Genomic DNA, 22,615 nt, shown 5'->3' on the forward strand with positions numbered 1-22,615 from the left:
CTATTATAGATGAGAAAATGTAGGGCTTTAAAAACAAGATCTGTGTATAATCAGAAAAAAATGCTATGGTTACTCAGGAACTAATGGAGAAATGGCTAACCTTTTATCCTGTCCCCTTTGTGCAGATGAATCTCTCCTTCTCCTTGAGGTTGATATGGCTTGACAACAATAAAAAGTCTTCCAGGTACAGCACTGTAAAGTTTGCGTTTTGGACCCTGATAATCCAAGGCAGCGATAGCATCCTTGTTGGCACTGGGATTATAACTGGCACTGGGGATTGCAATGAAACAGCATTAGTTTATAATTTAAAATAGACATTAATATTGTTCTGTTCTCATGACACAACAGAACATATTTAGCGGGGAGAATATGCAATAAGTATGCAGTTTGCAATAAGGTAGCTATTACTGGAAAAACAAAACTAGTTTGTTAATCTAGACCAGTGGTTCCCAAACTTGTTCCACCACTTGTGCAGGGAAAGCCCTGGCGGGCTGGGCCAGTTTGTTTACCAGCCACGTCCACAGGTTCAGTCGATCACTGCTCCCAGTGGCTGCGGTTTGCTGTGCCTGGCCAATGGGAGCTGCTTGCCCACACCGCTTCCAGCAGCTCCCAGTGGCCTGAAGCAGTGAACCGCGGACACTGGGAACAGCGATCGGCTGAACCTGCGGACACGGCAGGTAAACAAACCGTCCCGGCCCGCCAGGGGCTTTCCCTGCACAAGCGGCGGAACAAGTTTGGGAACCACTCATCTAGACACAGTATTTTTTTAGATAATCTTTGAAGTGGAAAAGGTCAACTAATGACAGTTTTGTTAAAACAAAAATGTGAAAAGACAATAACTGAGACAAACCATGCAGTTTTCCAGCCCTTCAGCTAATTTAATTTACACACTTTATAGATTATATATATATATATATATAAACACACACACACACACACACACACATCATAATGCTGCAAAAGAAATAAGTAGAACACTTTAGACCACTAAAATCTACAATTACTGCTGTGATTGGGTGTGTTCACACTAGTTCTATAGGAATACTCATCATTCATGGGCCTGAACCAAAACCACAACTCTGAATTTGCCCAAAGATGCATCATGTCTTTTGTGTTTGATACAGTATAATTTCAGAGGAAGTTTCTCATCAATGATCAAAATATGAACACCTATCTACTTGTTTTGAATAAGGAAGAATTCATTGATAAAGGGTGGAAAATAGAGAAGCTTGGTGCTAGATCACATCACCACAAAGGCATTTCTTTTAGGAAATCAAATATTACAATAATTAAGAAACAATGTCTGGAGCCAGGGAGGAAATGGTAAAATTCAAGTGTGGGTAGAAGAATCTTAAAAGGCATCATAAAAAAGGTGCAACATGCTACAGTTCCACTGCTAAGGATAAATGCAAGGAACAAGAAGCCTTACATGGAAATGCTGAAAATAGAACATATGCAAAGGAAACAAGAATACACAGAAATAATCAGTGTTTTCAGGGAAAAGATAAGGGCAGGGGGAAAAACAGAATGAGTTAATACTTGCGTAATTGCTTGGGATGAGAAGGATGGGTTTTTTATTTGGCTTAGTGAGTAAGATATCCTTTTAAACAAAAAAATACCACTCTGGCAAGGAAGAGCAAGCAGGATTTTTGCCTGAGCTAGTATATATTGATAATTCAGAAAACTTCACTGGCTAGCTCAGCCTAAGGGGAACAAAGTGAGCTTTCACAAATATATTTTTGGTGTAAAGAAGACAAAGTGAAAGTAGGCATTCTAATGTATGAGGGAAACAAATATCAATGATGATTAACAGTCTTTAACAAACGGGGAGGGGAGAGAATAATCCACTAGGAAAGAATGAAGACTGTGTCAACAAAGCTGTTGATAAAAAGTAAATAAGGGAAATTTGGAAGAAGTTTAACCTAATGGAACTTCTGAATAAGGAAGGGTTGGTCCCACACACCCAAATCAATTTCACTGCAGTAACCCACACATTATCAGGAGCCTTTGATCTCAGACTTGATCATTTTCTAGATTTATTTTTCTTTCTTTTCTTTTAGTGCCAAGGACTGATGCCAATAAAGACAGACTCCACTTAATGTTTCAAGTGGCTGTGCAGGCTGGAGGTCTGTTGGCGAAAGCTCACTAGGCTGTGGCAGCTGCTTAAAGTGAAAGATGTAGTGGTAACCCTAGGTCTCACTAGCCATCTCCTTCTATTCATCTCCACTAATCTCTAGGTTTATATAACGAGTGTCCTAGGCCTAACCAGCACCTCCTAATTCCCTGGACTAAGCAGGTTTGCCACCCTGTCCTGACCAGATCAGCCATCCTGTGCAAGTTACAGCCCTGCAATATACACAAATCAGGTATTCTTATACACTCAACCCCCATTGGCATGGGATGGTATAGAGGATATCTAATCTGGTAGAGTATAAATCCTCCAAACCTTATGAGTTAGGATATGAACCATCATCACTTCTTTGATTTAAGAGTCCCCTTTCCTACTGAGAGAGTGGATCTCCCTTAACCCTATTGCTAGGACCAAGTACTACAGATGCTGCTTCCTTTAATCTTAGCTGGCATCTTCCATTCCAATAAATCCCAGTTTAATCGTGAAGGCTGGTTAGTATTTCAAGAAAAATACCAGATGGATGAAACAGGTCAGGACAATTGTACATAAGGTCACATCCTAGCCTCTTATGTCATACCTATCAAAAGATTCAACCTCCCTTCTTTGGGGAGACGGGGGGGGAGGGAGTAAGGCTTTTCTATTTTTTTTCTTCGTTTTCATAGACTGATTTTCTTGTGAATATTTCCCATTTCAATCACTATCACAGGCATCCTCCCCTCACTGATGGGATATATAAACCCCTTGCATCCAGAGGGAGAGGAAGGTGTTAATGTAGATCCAAGAAGAGGAAGAAAGTGGAGCAGCTGGGTTTAATCACAACTGTAAACAGACATGGCTTTCAGATAATAGGGAGATGAAAGCTGTTCCTGAGAAAAGGAAGAACTCTTCAAAAAGCTCACTCAGGAGCAGGAGGTGCTCACCATGGAGCCACAGAGAGATTGATTTATGGAAAATGTATGTTTATTGGGAGACTGGCTGGAGCAAGCTACTCACTTTCATTCCTTTTTGCTTTCTTTGATTTAGGTTGCAGAAAGCCACAAAAAACTTTTGTTGAATTCACTGGGGCTTTTTGGACTAAAGTGAGGGACAGTTTTATGTGAACCACTAGCAAATCGCAAGGGGAGAGAACAAAGATTACCCTTCAAGCTCAAAGTAAAGGCTTGGTGATACTTCAAGGAAGACAATTGGTGGAGGGAGTCCTATGCTTGCCCCCATTCATAACTGTACAACATCTCTGTGGTAACTACAGCAATGGTTGTGTAACCCACACACCTTCTGGGTGTGGTGTTCTGTCCCATTTAGTGGCACCGAGACCACTGTGAGACAGAGAGAGAGCGCGCAATTAATGAGTCTGCTCTACAACTTTAGCTAAGCGCCAGTTGGCTTTTAGCTCATGCACTAAATTCCAGAGATCCCCAGTTCAATCCCGCCCGCCGACAACCAGGGTCTGTTGGTGTTACAGTGGCACAGAACATTAGGAAAGTGTTTCAGTGGTCTTCAACAAATTTAGAAGCTGGAAATAAGAGCTAGCACCATGTGACCAACCAGCTTTCTGTGGACCATCAGCAGATGCACTGGAGACACCTGGGATGTATATTCATAGGTTATATCACATGGCACTGTTTCTACTCTATGTTTGGATGAGTGTGCAAATAGTTTCAGTACAAATACTTGCACATGGAGGACTTAGCGTTTGGTTTCCACAAATTTTCTGGCATGAAATTGGCTTCCATTAACATTTGTGCTGGTGTAACTCACTCAAGCATTCACAGACAGTGAGAACAGAAGAGGGATGAGAGCAGCCAAAGCAATTTCATTTAAAAAAATTAATTAATATTCACAGAAAGTTTTTGCATTATTTGCCCAGCTCCATAAATCAACAAATTATGTTCCAGGAACCTAGAGATATTATTCTAGTAACATTGTATATTCTAATTAGAAGCCATGTTTTTAAATAGCTTTTAGCTAGACTGTCCTTTGGAGAAAGCAAAACACATTCCCTCTAACTGGAAGGAACAAATAGGAGGGTCCCTGGTCTGCAAAGACAATTTAACAGGTGGACCCCTGCATCTATGCAGAATCCTACTGTAGTCTCCAGATAGATACAAGGATCTGTCCACGTGGTTCTCTATGCAGGAGTGAGGCCTAAGGTAATAATTGAATGATTTTGCACAGTTACTACAATATACAACATTGGAACGCTTTGCTATATTGGATTAGACCACTGGCCTATGAAGTTCAGAATCCTATCTCATGCAGTGGTCAATGCCGAATATGATTTAAACAAAACTGTTGTGAATTTTCTAGACTGCAACATTAGACAGCTCTGGTGATCTTGCTAATACCACCAGCAGAAAACATGTGTTAGCTAGGTGCCCATAACTGAAGAGGGGGAGAAGGAAAAAAAGGAGCAAAGTAAGGGAAGAAAGTTATAGGAAAATAGCTTCAGTCAAATTCTCTTTTGCTCTAATGACTACAAATTTAGATATAAATTTATTATACGTAATATCAAAGTGACACCCAACAGTAGCCAACACTGCTACTTGACAATATTAATTTTCTTTTTTCATATTGAGATCAGGAACTATGACAGAGAAAGCCCATTATTTTGAATGACAATAGAATTAAATTTATTGGATCAATGTATTTAAATTCTATTTAAGTCTCTCACTCTCCCCCTAACTTAAACTGTAATTATCCCTTTATAGGGCAGCATTTTGGTGTGAACTGACATTCTTTAAAAGATAAAGCATTCACACCTAATCTATCAATTTTGTTCTATTAAAATGTATGCCAGCATCCACCTTTCTCCAATAAAACAAGACTTCTCATCCAGTGGGCATGGCCCATAAGTAGTCATCCACTTGGTCACACTCACTAGTCAAAAGGGAAAAAATAAAGCAGCAAAATCCTCAAGTGTTAGGGCCCTGCAGAAAGTAGGAACGGGAGAAGATGCTTGCTCCTTACCACCACCGCCTCCAGCTGCTGCACCTCCCCAGCTCTTCCCCCACCAACCCCGCTAACCAGCCACACAGGAATTCCTCAGACCTCCACTTTTTCTTCCTTCTTGCATACTGCTCAGCTCCAGATCAGGGGAAATGGGACTTCAAGAGGCTGTGGAGTTGAGTATGTTGCCTCTAACTGGCCTTGAATGCTGTCTGGGAAGGGGGTTAGAAGAAAGCAATTGACTCAGGTTCCATCAACAACCTGATGGACAACAGTCCATACAAGACTCTCAAGCTACTTGCATCTAGAGCTCTGTGAATAAATGATTTTTCAATTCATTCACTGAACCAAAATATAGAAAACAAAAAATTGTTTTGAGTCAACGGGAAACAGAAATTTTAAATTTCAAACTTTTTGGAAAATCGAAAAAGTAAAACAATGTTTGTTCTGGATGAAATGTTTCATTTTGTTTTTGAGTTTAACCTTTTAAAAACAAAATCAAAATTCAAAACAAAAGATCATTCGGAATTGAAAAAAATCAGAATGTTACATTTTGAAAGTGTCTGAAAAACTGTCTCCTTGAAACTGCTTGAAACACAAGGGGAGTGATAGAGGACACCAAAGCATGATTTGGTAAGCTTCAGATCATACTGCTAGATTTACCTATTTACGCAGACTTTGTGAGGAAATGGATGGAGTGGATAAGAGTATCTGCAAGCAATGGTTAGAGGTGTTGACAAGTTCAGCTTTTGGACATTGCTCCAATGCATATGATTTTATTCAAATGTTCACATCTACCCTGGCCCCGACATTTATAATATATCTGTACTAATGAATATCATGTTCAGTGTGTCAATAAAATGGTATATTTCGTGCTGTAGGAATATTGAAAAAGATCACCTGATGTGCCTGTGTTGCTGTCTTTTTGCATCCTCTCCTACCCTGTTTAATGATGGTGACCGACTCCGAGAGGATGGGGTATAACTCCCAACAGCTTTTACAGTTCCATTAGGATTATTCTGCATCTGTTGAAGTAGGTGAGGTGAAAGGCTGCGGTGTGAAGAAGCAGAAGATGAAGCTGAACAGCCAGGAATGTTGTTGATGTTCAGATTGTTATCGCTGTTGGAACGAAGTAAGACACGAGGTGCTGCCAAGGTGCTTTGGGGCCGCCGCCTCCTGTTTGAATAGGTAGGGGCCTCTCTAAATGGCACTGTATTAAAAAGGGGAGGGGAAAAACAATTATGGTAATCACATCTGATTTTATCATTTATGCATATTTATCACTCCTTAAAAAGATTCAACAACATATGGCACCTTTTTCGGGTGCTTAGAGTAAAAGAGAAAAACTATCTTCACTGATTATCTAATCAAGCTAAATAACAGAATTATATTTAAAATGTAATTAAAACTGAAAACCACTTTCATATGCAACATACTTTGACTTACTGGTTGTAATATGTAGTTAAGCCCCACAATACTGGAAACATCAATCAGTAGTAATGGCAAACATCTATTTTTTGCCAAGCTTTCATCAACATTATTTGCTCTCTCTCTCAAGCTTTCTTTGAAGCCTAACACAAGTTCATGGACTTGAACTGATTCACAGAAACTTCTTCTTTCATGCTGTATCTTTTGGGTTCCTTTTTCCTATAGAGATCTAAACTGAGAGAGAGAATTTGGTTCCATTGTCAGTTCAGGAGTAGCCTGAAAATCTTTAATGTTAGCGGTCACCTTATCTCCATCTGCTAGGTTAAAAATTCAGGACAGATTCTTCTTCTCTTAGAACTCTTACACTGACATAATCCCTAGGTGTCTGCTTTTCTAATCTAGGCATTTCTATTGCACCTATTATTCTATATAGAGCAGAGAGTGCAGTATCCTGAGGTAATATGCTCACTTCAGCTCCCACAAGCATCCACTGGAGAATATAACAAGACGTACCTAAACATAGCAATAAATCATTTAACTATTTTTTTTTAGTAGAAAAATATACAAATCAGGAACCTGATCCTGCAAATGCTACTAGAAAAGCACTGCAATTATGGGACAATTTATATTAGTAAACACTATGCCCCAAGAATCTCAATTTCTCAAAGTAATGGGTTCTTTAGCCTCAAATACAGTTTAAAGAGACTTTTCTAATAAAAGGCCTAGATCTGATCATTCTTCCTACTAATTTCATTAACTAATAGAGCTTCAACCCTGAAAACCCTTATTTATTTTAGTTCTTATTTATGAAAAATAAGCCCATTAACTTCAGTGGGACTCAGAGGGTTTGTAGGATTCATAGATACTAAGGTCAGAAGGGACCATTCTGATCATCTAGTCTGACCTCCTGCACAATGCAGGACACAGAATCTCACCCACCCACTCCTACGAAAAACCTCACCTATGTCTGAGCTATTGAAGTCCTCAAATCGTGATTTAAAGACTTCAAGGAGCAGAGAATCCTCCCTCAAGTGACCCGTACCCCATGCTACAGAGGAAGGCAAAAAACCTCCAGGGCCTCTTCCAATCTGCCCTGGAGGAAAATTCATTCCCGACCCCAAATATGGCAATCAGCTATGGGCATATGGGCAAGTTTCACCAGCCAGATACTACAGAAAATTCTTTCCTGGGTAACTCAGGTCCCATCCATCTAATATCCCATCTCAGGGGATTAGGCCTATTTACCCTGAATATTTAAAGATCAATTAATTACCAAAATCACATTATCCCATCATACCATCTCCTCCATAAACTTATCGAGTTTAATCTTAAAGCCAGATAGATCTTTTGCCCCCCACTGCTTCCCTTGGAAGGCTATTCCAAAACTTCACTCCTCTGATGGTTAGAAACCTTCAACTAATTTCAAGTCTAAACTTCCTGGTGGCCAGTTTATACCCATTTGTTCTTGTGTCCACATTGGTACTGAGCTTAAATAATTCCTCTCCCTCTCCGGTATTTATCCCTCTGATATATTTATAGAGAGCAATCATATCCAGAGTTCACAAATCTAAATCTGCAAAGTAATAATAATGATATCACTAATAAAAGGCAGCCTGTAATAATTCAGAAGACTATGCAGACTGTAATTTTCAAAAATTATATAATATTTCAGTTAGGAAAGAAACCCCAGATAATATTTTGCGTGTATACAATGTCATTCATCTTGAAGGATAACTAAGTACTCAATCAAAACTTTAAAAGCATAAGCTTATATAAAATAGAACAAATATGTCATACTATACAAACACACACATATTAATATAGATATTCGCATACATAGAAATCACTTCATCCTCCCCTAATATACAGCCATCCCTGGGGTGAAGCACAACAAGTGCTTAAGATAACAGAGCAATGTTTCACACAATTTTAGGATAGGAAATGAAGAATATTTTAACCAATTGTAACTGCAGCTTAAAGAATGAAGTTCCTCAAAAAAAATTTCACCAGAATTCTTGACTGACAAGTGATTCTGAAGAGAATCATAAAATGACACAGTATAGCAAACAGTCAAAATTCCAGGTAGTTGAAATTCTCATTTAGGTTAAACTTTCTCTTATAAATATTAACAAAAAAGGTACAGAGAACAGGATTTGAAATTGATATTAAATTCTACTGTATTTTATTTGAAGCAAAAATTAAATAATAGTGATCTTTACCAACAAGGCTGTTAAGAAGGATGAGACTTAAGAGAGTGCTAAGTTTATGATGGAAATGACAAAAATCTAGAGAACCGATGAAAGAGGAGGATTTTTCAAGTATATCATAATGCCCACTTATAAAAAAAATGCAATTAGAAGAAAGTCAATGGAACTTGTGTTCCTAACTCCACTTAGGTGCTTTTCAATGTATGACACAATGCTTCTAAAAGATTCAGCTCAAGGCCAACCCAAACGTCTTAAAAAAAATTAACAACACAATCTTCCATAGCGAGTGTGTCTGAATCCTCTGCAGAAAGGTACAATTTCTTTTTCATTTTTTATTCATTGCCATTTAGAATACTTTCTGGGAAATGGAATACTTTCTGTTGTCTTGCCATGCTACATGTAGTGTGTGATATGGATGTACAGTTTGTATATAGCTATGCTTGGGACATTTAGCATACTTCTTACTAACAATGCCACTGAAGAGAGGCAGATTGTGTATAAGATCTTATGGGTTAAAATAAGGTAAAATATTTTATTTTAATAAAGATTACCCAAAATAATGTGGATACAATAGGTACAGGCTTGCCTATTTATATCCAATTGAAGTCAATGGGAGTTTTGCATTTGGCTTCAAACAGGACCAAGATGTGGCCCCTAGAATTATTTGTTAGTTCACAAAATGGACAGGATGAAGACCCCACACTAAGATTTGGAATGCTCATAGTTAAGCTCATGAAAAATTAGAATCTATCTACTGAGGTTTTATTGTAAAAAAAGTTGAAAGGTTTGGGGGGAGGAGGTTTAATAGTTCTGAATATTGAAGAGATATCAGAGGACTAATTGACTGAATGGGATGAGTATTTCTGAGCACATTTACATTGATAAGTTTGAGAAGAATGAAAAATGTTCATACCACTCCAAATAAAAAACATTTATATATTTCCCAGGTTTCATGTAAAATTATCTTTGCCCACTGAATACAAAAAAAGAATTTTAATAATCATTTTGGAATTAACATTTCGTTTGATACCAATTTTATATTCTTATAGAAATAGCTGCAAGTAAAATTAGTCTTTACTTTTTGAATTAAAGACTAACATTTTCTTTGTGACGGTAATAAAGGGAAAATTATCAAAGCCACAATTAGGATTTTTTTAGGCACATATCTATGCAGAAAGAGTTAAAAAATGCATCCGTGAAATGAGCTGTAGCTCACGAAAGCTTATGCTCTAATAAATTTGTTAGTCTCTAAGGTGCCACAAGTACTCCTTTTCTTTTTGCGAATACAGACTAACACGGCTGCTACTCTGAAACTTAAAAAATAACCTCTTTCATGCCCAAAATGATTAATATTCCAACCAACTGTTTTTTCCCCGGCAATCTGCAAACTGTAAGTGGGTGGATATTTTCTTAGCTGCTTCTTACATGGCAATATTTATATTATTTTCACAATAAAAAATAACTACACCACAAAATAATGAAACAAATGTGCATGCTTTAAACTCTGTTGGACTAATTTTTATTGTTAGTTAATTATTTTACAGATCTTATAGATTCTTATTGCAAAGGTTATTTGGAGAAATTAGTAATATAAAATGACAGGAAAACATCTCAACAAATTCCATGCTTTTAAGTTTCAAATCAATTAATTATTGTACCTTTATATCAAACCTAAAAATTAAACAATACTTTCCTTCTAGCTCTCAGAATTTTATATCTAACAATCCATACTTATAAGGGGGCAATTAAGGAGCTTACAGTGATAATATTCACCTAGGAAATCCTCATTCATCTTCAGATGGATTTCTTAGAAAACAGAACATTTTCTATATCTACCTAAGTTTAAGAAAAAACTAATATGAATAAGTCAGGTACCAACTAGATCTAATAATTAGTTGCCTAAATGAATGCTCTGAGACACAAGAATTTTGAAAAAAGAAATGGCAAGAACTGATTAATTATACAATAAGTAAGCAGATCATATTAAATGTACACAAGAAAATATCAGTTCTCAAACATCAGATGTTCTGAGTTCATTGCTTACCTTCTTTCTTTGTTAAGGCATTTAACAAAGACTTCATTTTCTCTTACTTTAGCAGCAATCCCCTCATTACATAACCTTTTCTAGGAAGAAAGAGGGAAAAAAACTACCCAGTTTCTATGTGTTTAAACTGCCTGTACCCTGACATAAGCAGCAGGTTTCTGGGCACCGTGTAATTGCAAGCATAGCTGGGCATGCAGTACCCAGCGTTCTGGTGACAAAGCCCACCCCACATTCTGTCTGTCAGCTGGGAACCAACTGTGCGTAGACTGGAGCTGCTCAAAAAAAAAATCTTGCTATCTTTCACAGTATTAGTCATGTGAACACCACCACCATAGTTTTTCAGACGTTACTCTGCTTTTGTAATCATTACATTTATGAACAAGCAAACACAGGACTGAAGGAAGGAGAAGCAGTGCAGACTAAGAGGGGACAAAATTTATATTTGGAAAGGGAGGAGGGGAATCATTCATGGAAAGATGCTTCATTTCAGCATTTCAACAGCCAGAACTTGTGAAGGGAAAATCCTGAAAGAAATGGGAGCTACTAAATAAGCGTGCTTAGCTTTTAAACTTGCATAGCTGAATCTCAATGTTCAGATACATTCTATGCTTTTTGATATTTGTTTGCTTGTCTTTTGCAATGCTGTCCAGAGTCAGAGTCAATTTGAGAGTGTATGTGCATCTAACAATAAGCAAGCTTCACACCGTGCCTACATTAAAAATTTAGACAAACTGCCACTAAACGGCATATCTGAACATGACCCATATTCCAGTTTGAAAAGGATGAGAAGCAAGCACCAATTATTTTCCACTCCCCCTCCATTATGATAATTGCACTGAAATAAAATACATTTTTTGTACAAGGGGAAAACACATTAAAAGGCAACCCCAACTACTTTATCGAATGCTATGCAGATGACAATAAACGAATTCTTTAACCATTGCAACTTTTCAAAGGTTTTATTTATGGAAAATGTCTATGGATACCAGTGAAAGTCAGTGCAAACATCCTGAGGAAGAACAAACAACCGGAAAGTTGAAGATTACCTTTTTGAAAACACTACAAATAGGAAGTGGGACTTAGGCATTCACAATCAAATGAATGCTTAGCTGTTGCACAATTCCATTTTGGATATATTTATAAATATTTCAGCAATGCAATATACAGCTTCTAAGGAGTAAGATTTACAAAGACTAACCCAAACTTAAACAGCATACAGCATAAACCTAAACAGCGTACTAATAACTACTCCATTGCAGCAGTCTCCGCTGATTATTAGGATAAGATCCGCAGTTAAACGCTAGATCTTTGTGTTGCTAAGAACACTGCTCCATCAACTAAAAGAGGGAGAGGGATCACATGGATTACTTAGTTGGATTTTACTTCCATATGCCTGATACACCATCTATAAAATAACTCACAATGTAAAGAAAAGTACTTATTTATGCTTGATAATTAACAGTTTAGAATTCATTTAACATTTCAATGTTCATGTAGCTATAATTGTTAATGAAAAAATACTCTAACAAAGTGGTATGTGAAGATAAAAATTCAGCTCACTAATTTAAAACAAAATACTCAATAGGTGGAAAATATACAAAGGAAACTGGGACAAGAGTATATATCAAGTTAAATGAATGGATTTGACACTGGTTCACAGATTTGCATAGAAAATCTATGGGCACAGGAATGGTCTTTTTGACAATCTAAACCATGCATAGCTTTCTGTAGAATAAGCTTGGACTCTTATTCATAAACTTGTAAATATATGCATTTTATTACGCCCTCATGGTGAGAATAAAAACAGCGTCCAGAATAAGAACTGCCACATCAGAATTTGACATTGCCACTAATACGAATGCATCAGCGTCTGCACATTAGAAAGATATTCCTGCTATTTCAACTTAATCTCACTGATTACCTTTTAGAGTTGGGATTTGGAAAGAGACTACTATTATCAATTCTACTTTGAATTTCTATAATGTCTTCCAACCAAGGCTAGCCAATAGCTTCCAAAGCATTAATAAATTTAGCAACAATAAATCTGTGTATTATCCCCATTTTACAGATGAGCAAAAGGAGACAGAATCTGATCCTGTGCTGCACTTGCTGAGATGGACAGTGAAGAAGGTGTAGTCAAAGGAAGACATTTGTGACATCTGGATTCTGGGCTACTGTAGGGACCAAGATGGCCCCTAGCATAAATTAGATCAGCTCCAAGAGCATCTCTAACATATAGCAGCTTCCTCAGAGCTTCTTATTGGCTGTCCCACAGCCAAGAATCCCTGTAGCATTGAGCAGTAAGGGTATGCTTCTAGACCAGTGGTCTCCAAAGTGGGGTGCACGCACTTCAGGGGGTGCGCAAGAGATCTCTAGGGGTGAGCGGCAGGAGGAGCGCTGTCGGCATGCCTGTGGCAGCTTTTCTACATAACAGCTCTTCCCTTTTTTTTTCTTCGGCGGCACGCCTTTTTCTTTTTTCCTGAGGGTGTGCAATCAAAAAAGCTTGGAGACCACTACTCTAGATCAGGGGCTGTGAGGGAGAGTATTTTGTCAATCCTACATTGCTCCTGGGCTGGGGAAATGCTTCCCAGGCTTGTTGTGGCTACTTTATGCAGCATATAAAGCCTAGGCCCAGAATGAGCTTCAGATAGCTTAAGAGAACTGCCCAAAGTCACACAGGAAATGAATGGAACAAGGCCCCCCACTGTCCAGTGCCGTGCCTTAATCACAACACCAGCTAAAGAAAAAAATGTAAAGGCTAAACAGCCTGGATTTACCAATACCATGGATTCTCAGACTTGCTCATCGGACCCTAAGAAGGGCAAGGTAATAGACCGAAAAAAAAAACAAGTAGTACCCTTCAGAAACTCTGAATTCCAAATTCCTATTGTGCATGTCTAATATGGGGGTTAGCTACAAAACTTGGGGACCCATTTGCAGGATGAGGACCTTAACTGCCCTCTGTTCAATCCAGCCTTAGTCCATCACTGCTCAAGAGATCCTTTCAGATTTAGAGCCAAATTTTGATACTTTAAAACTGAACTACCAATGCACTTTAGGCTTGAGATCATCTTTTTGCAACTTGGTGATTATAGTGCCTACCATATTGGGGTCTACATCTCTGACTGGGCCTCTAGTTACTACTACAACACACATAAAAATAAATAAAGTGTGCTATCAAGAATGCAAAGTATAGCACAATTATGTAACTGAAATTAGTTGATAGAGTGAAATGCTACAGGTGTAAACCACACAAAAATGAAAGATACATTCTCATGTTTCTCAGATACAAAAATTAACAATTTTAAAGAAAAACTTCCTCCAATTCAAATAAAAGTCATTGATCCCTGCTACACAGGATTGCTAGGCATCCAGTTTTCAAACAGAACACCGGGTCAAAAAGGAATCCTGGTGGCTCTAGTCAGCACTGCTGACCGGACTGCTAAAAATCCGGTTGGCGGGGCTAAGGCAGACTCCCTGCTTCCGCGCGGCTCCCAGAAGTCGCCCCTCTGGCTCCTAGGCTCAGGAGCAGCCAGGGAGCTCCATGTGCTGCCCCCGCCCTGAGCTCTGGCTCCCCAGCTCCCATTGTTTGGGAACCACGGCCAATGGGAGCTGCAGTGGTGGTGCCTGTGGACGGGACAGCACGCGGAGCTGCCTGGCCATGCCGCCACCTAGGAACTGGAGGGGAATGATGGCCACTTCCAGGAGCTGCCTGAGGTAAGCACCACCCAGAACCTGCAACCCTCTGCCCCAGCTCTGAGCCCTCTCCCACACCCTAACTCCCTCCCAGAGCCCGCACTCCACACCCGTTGCTGCAGCCCAACCCCCTACCCCAGCCCTGAGCCCCCTCCCACACTCCAACCCCCTCGGTCCCAGCCCACGGCCCCCTCTGCATCCAAAACCCCTGCCCCAAACCAGAGGTCCCTCCTACACTCAGAACCCCTAATTTCTGGCCCCACCCTGGAGCCATCACTCCCTCCTACACTCTAACCTCCTGCTCCAGCCCAGTGAAAATGAGCGAGTGAGCGAGGGTGGGGGAGAGTGAGTGGCGGGGCCTCTGAGAATAGGCAGGGCAGGGGCCTCAGGAAAGGGGTGGTGCAAGAGTGTTCAGTTTTCTGCAATCAGAAAGTTGGCCACTCTACTATCACACTAAGAAGATAGCAAAAGCTACGGAATATCCTGCATGTCATCTGGATAATATATCTAAAATAGCCACAATAGTGAAGAAGTTACTCACCTTGTGCAGTAACGATGGTTCTTCAAGATGTGTCCCCCTATGGGTGCTCCACTGTAGGTGTGCTTGCATCTTGGCACTGCTGATCAGAGATGGTAGAGTGTCCATTAGGCCTGCACATGTGCTGTCTCTCCTCCTACCTTGCCACAAGGAGAACCAGTGCATATGGGATAACCTTCCTCAGTTCCTTCTCTACCACAGAGCCATAAACAAGAACTCCAAAGGGGGAGGTTGGGTTGTGGAGCATCCATAGGGACACACATCTCAAACTATTGTTACTGCACAAGGTGAGTAACTTCTTCTTTGCATAATGTCCCTATGGGCGCTCCACTGTAGGTGACTCCGAAGCAGTAACCACACAGGAGGGCTGGGGCTTCAGAGTCAGGTCAGTTACAGATGACAATACTGTGGAGCCAAAGATGGCATCAGAGGTGGAGCCCCCAGTAATCGCATAATGTTCTGCAAAGGTGTCGACTGACACTCAAGTTGTTGCTCTACAGATTTCTGAAATAGGGACATTCTTGAGGAAGGTGACAGATGAGGAGATTGACCTCATGGAGTGCATGCAAATACCATCTGGAGGTGTCATGTTGCAAACCTGAAAATGTTGTTTAATGCAGTTCGAGACCCATCTGGAGCGTCTCTGGGCTGATATTGCTGAGCCCTTAGATCTCTCCGCAGTAGATAGGAAAAATGTAGGAGATCTCCTAAAAGCTGCTACCATCAGCACGGAGACACTCAAAGTCTGGTACCCATGGCTCACAAAGATCTGGAGAGGCAGGTACCATTGACGTGCCTAAGGACTTGATGGGCACAGGCACCAAGCAAACAATACCGATGGAAAAAGATAGGAACAGAGAGCACTCCAGTAAGAAGATGCTGCTGGTATGCACTGTACCTTTGGCACTGTCATCAGTGCCCCATCCAGCACTGGAGTGTTCAGTGCAGGCAAGATCCCTGACTTCCTTTGTGCTGCCAATGGCATCAGGTCAGTTGTCACCGCCAGAATTACAGCACTCAAGAGCACTCAAAGTATCTCTTATATCAGTCTCTCCTATTTGGCACCGGGACTTGGGTACCTAGTGTGCTCCAAGAGCAGGAATCTTCTCTGGTACTCTGCCGTGCACCTCCATTTTCTAGTGGAGAATCAGATAGCGAGCCAGAGTAGTTCATTTCCCACTCCTCCTCCGATGCTCCCTACGATGCCTACTATCGAGAGGATCCTCAGGTATACCTTCAACCTGCCCATCCACCACCATGGTAAGGCCAGCTATAGCAGGGCAAGAGAGAAGAATCAGAGCCATTACCGTACCGACCATGTAGGACCATGAGTTGGTTTAAGGCAACAAGTCAGAGGGGGCAGAACAAAAACAAATACTTGCCTGAAAGAAAGTGAGAAAGCCCTCTTTCAGGCACCGCTCCCACCCTTTCATCTCTCTGATCCTAGTGTTCTCCACTGCCATTCTCCAGTGCCACTCCACTTTCCCTTCCTGACTGCAGCACACGTCTCTCTGCTGTCACCTCCAGTAGATTTTGTCTTAAATAGCTGTTTAAAATTTAGCTCCCTCTAAGCAGACTAGTTATTAACTCAAGTCAATACATTCAGCCCTGGTCTACACCGGGGGGGTGGGATTTAAGTAACACAATTTCATCTATGTGAATAATGTAGCTGAAGTTGACGAACTTTGACGAACTTTGACCTACTCACCGCGGTGTCTTCACTACGGTGAGTTGAGTCCGGTGATGCTCCCCCGTCGACTCCACCTGCGCCTCTTGTGCCAGTGGAGTACAGGAGTTGACGGGAGAGCACTCGCGGGTCGATTTATCGCATCTAGAATAGATGCGATAAATCGACCCCTGCTTATCGATCACTGCCCGCCAATCTGGTGGGTAGTGTAGACATACCCTCAGTCACCCAGCCTAGAGATCTAGTATCTCAATTTTGTTTTCCAGTGGATGAGATAGGTTACCCCATCTCCCTGAAGTCTTCTCACTGACTTATGTGGACTAAGGGAGAAAAGCAAAGCTCTTAAAGAAAACACACTAGCTCTTTCTTCAAATTGGTTGAAAGCAGGAGCAGTGAAGGGAAAACAAGAAAAAAAAAACAACAAGCCATGAGTGGATGGCTCATGAATGGAGGATTAATTAGTGGCTCTGGGTATCTGCAGTGAACTGACCATGGGTGGATGAAAGGGGAAACATGAGAACAAGTAATATAGTCTCTGAGGGGAAGGAAAACTAGGGTCAAACTAACAGGGGGAAATATATTGGTGGCATGAAGGATGAATGAGAAAAGACAGAAGGGGAAAATTGATGGGGGATTGTGGAAAAGGGAAGAAAAGACTGAGGGGAACTCAAACACAGAAAAATGAAAAAAGGAGGGAGAACAATTCAGACATCTGACTGGCATATAACAAGTCAGCCATCTCCTGAGTTCCTCTTATGGCCTGAGCTCATTTTGTAGGACCCCTGCTTCAGTTTCCCCACTTTTCAGGAACCTCTGATTATCAAAAAAACCAAACTCTTCTCAAATTAAGCAATCCCCCTCCTTGAGGATGGATTCATTTACATAACAAAATATACAGAACAAAAAATTCTCAAATCCCCTCAAGTCTATGCTCCCAGTCTTCCTGCTGGGAGTCTCTCAGGCCTTCTCTTCCTAAAGCCCTTTCCCCTGAAAACTCAGGATTCCCTGCTACAGCTACTCACCCTCAGCAGACTCCACAAACAAAGTGTTTATCTCCCCCTTCTCATCCCTGCTGCTCTTTACAGGAGAACCAGCTCCTCTTTACCCAGCTGGTTCTACTAATTAAACCCCATACCTCATCCCAGCTGTGGCAGGCAGGGCTAATTGTACAAGGCTGGCCAGCTCCAGTCCTCCAGCCTTTAAAGGGGCAAATCACCCTTTCACAAAACCCTTCAGGAGAAAAGTTTGAAGGGAAAAGGAAAAAAACTAAACCGGCATGTACAGTCCAAAGAATATAAAAGGAACGAAAGGAAATTAAAAGTGCACTAGGGAGTGCACAATGGACATTTTAAAAGCTAAGCGTTACACTAAATCAGTAATGAAAGTAAATGGGATAGACTGGGCAGAGAAGCGGGAGGAAGGGAGCACATGCTGCAGCTCACCTAGGGCAGAAAAATGCCTCGGTCTGCGACTGTCTCACACACACACACACACACACACTTTTCTAACAATGGTCAAACAAGCTAACGGACTTCCATAAAGAGAAGTTTCACTGTAAAATGTGGAAGGAAACAAAACAAGTGCCTTCTATTCTGGCTCATCCATCAACACAACTGTGAACTAAATTTAAAGAGAAGGATTAAATTCTCAGTTACACCTCTGCAGTCTTTCTGAAGACAATGTGTGTGTAACTACTGGAGACAGAATTTAAAAAAAGTAGGGTTACAGAGGTGTAACAGGGAGTATTCTTGGCTCACAGAATCCCTTACTGGTAAGGCTGCATCAGGCGGAAAGACTCCAACAGGATTCTCTGATCCCAGCCTGTGTTAGCAGGGATAGTAGACAGAAAAAACAATTATTTGAATTGCATACTAAACATTCTCCTTCACTGCCAGATGACCACCCCCAGTACCAGGAGCTGTTACAAAAAGTTGCCATTGCCCTACAGATCCCATTAGAGGAGATCCAGGATCCTCATCACCAGCTTCTGGCATCTTTCAGCCTCAGGGACTGAGTAAGGTGACCCTGCCAATCAATGAGGCCATACTAGATCTGGCTGGCATGGCATGGCATGCTTTGGCATCCTGTGCCCCTACACCAAAAAGGGCCGAGAGACAATATATTATTCCTACTAAAGGGGCTGAATTCCTATTCTCCATCCTTCCCCTGACTTGCTGTTGGTTTAGGCAGCTGCATACTAAACATCTTTGATATGAAGTCACTGACAGGCATAAGCATGTAATCCCACCATGTCATTTGTACACTTCAGTACACGTGCTCCTTAAGAATGGATGATTAAGTGAATCAATAATTCTTATCCCTTCTTTCCCAAAGTAACCAGCTAAGGCCTGATTTTCAAACCCTACATAAGTATACATTTTGCATATGCAATCACATGGACCCACTTTCTAATGTATTAACATATGTAAACCCCTGATAGAGAGAAACAAAGTATCTATCCCTTTCAAATCTCTTATGGATGTCTGTCTGCCTAGGAGTATATGCAAATGAGCTGTTTGCATGAGAACTTCCAGTGGTGAGCGTGCAGAATAGGCACAAATGAATGACTACTTAGGGCTGAAAAATCAAGCCCTATAATTAAAGTTGATAAAAAAATGTTGGAATAATTTTCCAACAAAACCACCCTTTTTGAAAAACCTCCTGTGTGATGGGTGAATGTCCACATGGACATACGTATTCTTCCTGTTGAGAGCTGCAAACTACATACCTCCCTCAAGGGAAGGTATTATAGATGTTGGGGTAACCATCGAGAACTTCAGCTTTCAAATAAAGATGCTGAGTTGCAGAAGGTCCGGGGTGGGTCTCCACCCTCCATCTTTTTTGGGAATTACAAAAGACGAGGAGCAGAACCCCCTTCCATGATACTGAGTCTGGCATGCTCTATAGCCCACTGGTGTAAAAGGAATTCTGCTTCCCATTGAAGAATTATTGCGTGAGAGTTGTCCCCAAAGTGGTGTTTGTGAGGTGGCAAGGAGAGAAACTCTACGGAGTATCCCTGGTGGATAATCTCCAGAACCCAGCTGTCCATAGTGAACTTGTTCCAACTGTGGGCAAAGAGTGTAAAATGATGATAGGGGACGGAGTGGTTGGCCTCAGTGGTGGTTCGCGGGTCCTGACCAATATGTCAAAAGTGGCTCTTAGTTAAGGGAGAGTAGAGGCTGTGGCAGTAGAGTAGGTTAAGAAGCAAGGCCTCTGATCTTTTGGTGTTTGCAAGGAGGCTCAACAGTGAGCTGATAAATAAGATGCATAAAGACAGGGTGCCCTCTGTCTATATGATTGCCTCTGGTGTTTCCTCCTGGGCACCAGAGTACAAATCACAGAGTAATGCAGAGTTGATCTCAACTCCTTTAATGAGTGCAAAGACTCATGCATTTTATCATTGAAGAAATTCAACTCACCAAAAGGGAGGTCCTGCATGGTGTTCTGGATCTCCCTTAGAAACCCTGATGATTGCAGCCAGGAATCCCTCCTCATGACCAGACCAGTGGCCAAACTTCTGGAAGCCATGTCTGTCACACCAGTTGTAGGTGAATGAGTGATCGCCTCATCTGGGGATGAAGCAGAAGTGCCCGTCAGAACCATTGGCACCTGCAGATCTACTTCCACCTCCTCCTCCTCGTACACCAAAGGAACCGGCAGGTGAGAAAGGAGCAAGTACGACTCTTGAAGGGTTAAGACGACTGCCATAAGGATTTCACAGATCCCAATAAGGGTAGAAAGAAGGATCAGTTGGTTGCAGAGGACCCAAGGAAATTGGTAACAGCTGTCCCGGGAGGGGAGGGGGATCATACCCAGCAGAATGTAACCTCTCAACTGGCTATTGGGGCTCAACTGCCTGCACAGAGATACTGGTGTGGCCATCTCTTCTAATTCATCTGACTCGGAGTTCTGTTCCTTTGGTAGTGGTGGTGCCATCAGTACCAGGGCACTCCTGCGAGATGGTTGGAAGTGAAACAGCTCTTGGGACAGTGCTGTAGACTATTTCTCCAGAGAAAGGACATCTCTCAGGAGGGCCAGGCCAGAAAGAAGTAGTGACTGTGGATAAGGTAGCAATATATCCTCCCATGTTATATAATATTTGGTACACGCCAGGGTCCGAGGGGTTCTTGCAGTTAAGTCTGATGGATCCTGTGCATGTGCAGTGACCAGCTGGTCTTCAGATAGACAAGACAGTACTGATGATGGGTCCAGACCAGCACTCGCAGACAGAACCAGTGAATATCTATGCTTACACTTCAATACAAGGTGACTGATGGAACCAGCCACTCATCCTTTTTACTCATCTTGCCCTCCATTCTGGGGGTCTTTATTGGAGCTGGTCCCTTAGGTTCTATACACGATGTCTCATCTGATCTGGACAGGTTTGAGGAAGAAGTGCATTTCTTATGGATAGTCCTCAAGAGGGATCTGTCCTTGCGCCCATGAAAGCACCCTCCACTCTCATGGGAAGCCCTGGAAGCACAGTCCTTGGGCTTAGATATCAAGGGCTCCACTCCAAGGCACATGCTTGGAAGGACACTGCTGGTCAGTTGAGGCCGATGTATAGGGTGGTTGTCCTGGACCAGATTGGAGAGGGGCCTCACCCTTCTCCATCAGGTTTCCATAGGCAAAGCTCCTGGGCTTCTTGAATCCTAGATGGAAAGGAACGACACTTCACAGAGATATGTGCCCCAACCAGGTAGTACAGGCAGTGTTGATGTTCGTCACTGACGAAGAAGGATCAAGGGCAGGAGATGCAATACTTGAATCCAGGAATCTGGGCATTTTCCCAGAGCTGGGGAGGGGTTCCCCAAATGGGAAGAAGAAACACTCTATACTATACTATACTAAATACGTTAACTACTAACTACAAATTTACTAATATAGCTACTTACAAACGTTTTCTTCATAAATTATGGAACCATGGTGGGTAGAGCCCCTCCGCCTGGAGGAGCCCCAAGCCTCTCCTGCACACCCTGTGGGCTGGAGCCCTGAGCCCCCCGCATCCAGAGGAGCCTCCCCGTACCCCATGTCCTGGAGGAGCCCCCTGCTCTCTTCCCCCACTGCAGAGGAGCCCCGAGATGGCCGGAGCTGCCCCAGCCACACCATGCCTCTCTCCTGAGCCCCCAAGTCACCCTGCGGGAAAAGCTCTTGTCTCTTCCCAAAGAACCTGAGCTTTGGATATGTGCCATGCAGATTCCGGGGAGGCTGAGGAGGTAGCATGTGCTGGAGTTCAGGTAGATTCCTGATGAACCTAGGAAGCTGAGTAGCACATACCATCTCCTCAGCTGCCCCGGAGCCTGCATGAAGCATAATAATAAGCAAAAACTTCCCCATTCAAACCACCAAAACCTGCAACTGGGAGTCCGGTGGCAGCAGCTTAGCCTCCCCGTGACTATTATACCTGCCCCCTGTGTAAGGAACAAAAAAGTGAAGGAGAACACAATTCTGACTCAGGCCATGTGGCAGCAAGAAGGAACTGGAGAGGCATCTACCAGCACTGCCTCTTATACCCTTGGTTGGGAACACAAGGAGAGCCACTGTGAATGTATGGGCCAACGGACACTGCTTTGAAGAATTTCTGGACTCGGGTACATGGTGTACATGCATACCCATACGTGGAATACACAAAGGGACCATCACTTGAAGAAGAATCTGCTGTTCCCTCCTAGTTTTCATCCAAGAGAAAGGAAACTCAAAGGGCACATGAGCAAGCATGATTTTTTTTTAAAGCAATAGGTAAGGCTCCTAAGTGCCTCACCATTCTTCCTGCTATTAAAAAGAACCTGAGATTTTGCTGTCTTTGTTATTGCTTAAAATAGCAGCATTTTAAATTACATTAATAGGCTACATTTCTCCATCTCAAAAATAACTGTTAATGATTCATACTTTTATAAATAACGGGATTAAAAAAGGAATCTTGCAGTGTTAATATGGG

The 22,615-nt window shown here is 41.7% G+C and overlaps 1 protein-coding gene across 1 annotated transcript in view; it reads right to left on the reverse strand.

Annotated features, from left to right (window-relative positions):
• Positions 1–22,615, reverse strand: part of SHANK2 (SH3 and multiple ankyrin repeat domains 2) — a 639,405-nt gene that overhangs the window by 359,893 nt on the left and 256,897 nt on the right. Inside the window, exons 14-15 of the mRNA XM_038407205.2 lie at positions 5,978–6,287; positions 101–270 (exon numbers count right to left, since the gene is read on the reverse strand). Coding sequence (XP_038263133.1) covers positions 101–270; positions 5,978–6,287 — 480 coding nt within the window. The remainder of the gene's footprint in view (positions 1–100; positions 271–5,977; positions 6,288–22,615) is intronic.

Source organism: Dermochelys coriacea, chromosome 6, assembly GCF_009764565.3.
Source record: "Dermochelys coriacea isolate rDerCor1 chromosome 6, rDerCor1.pri.v4, whole genome shotgun sequence".
NCBI lineage: Eukaryota > Metazoa > Chordata > Testudines > Dermochelyidae > Dermochelys > Dermochelys coriacea.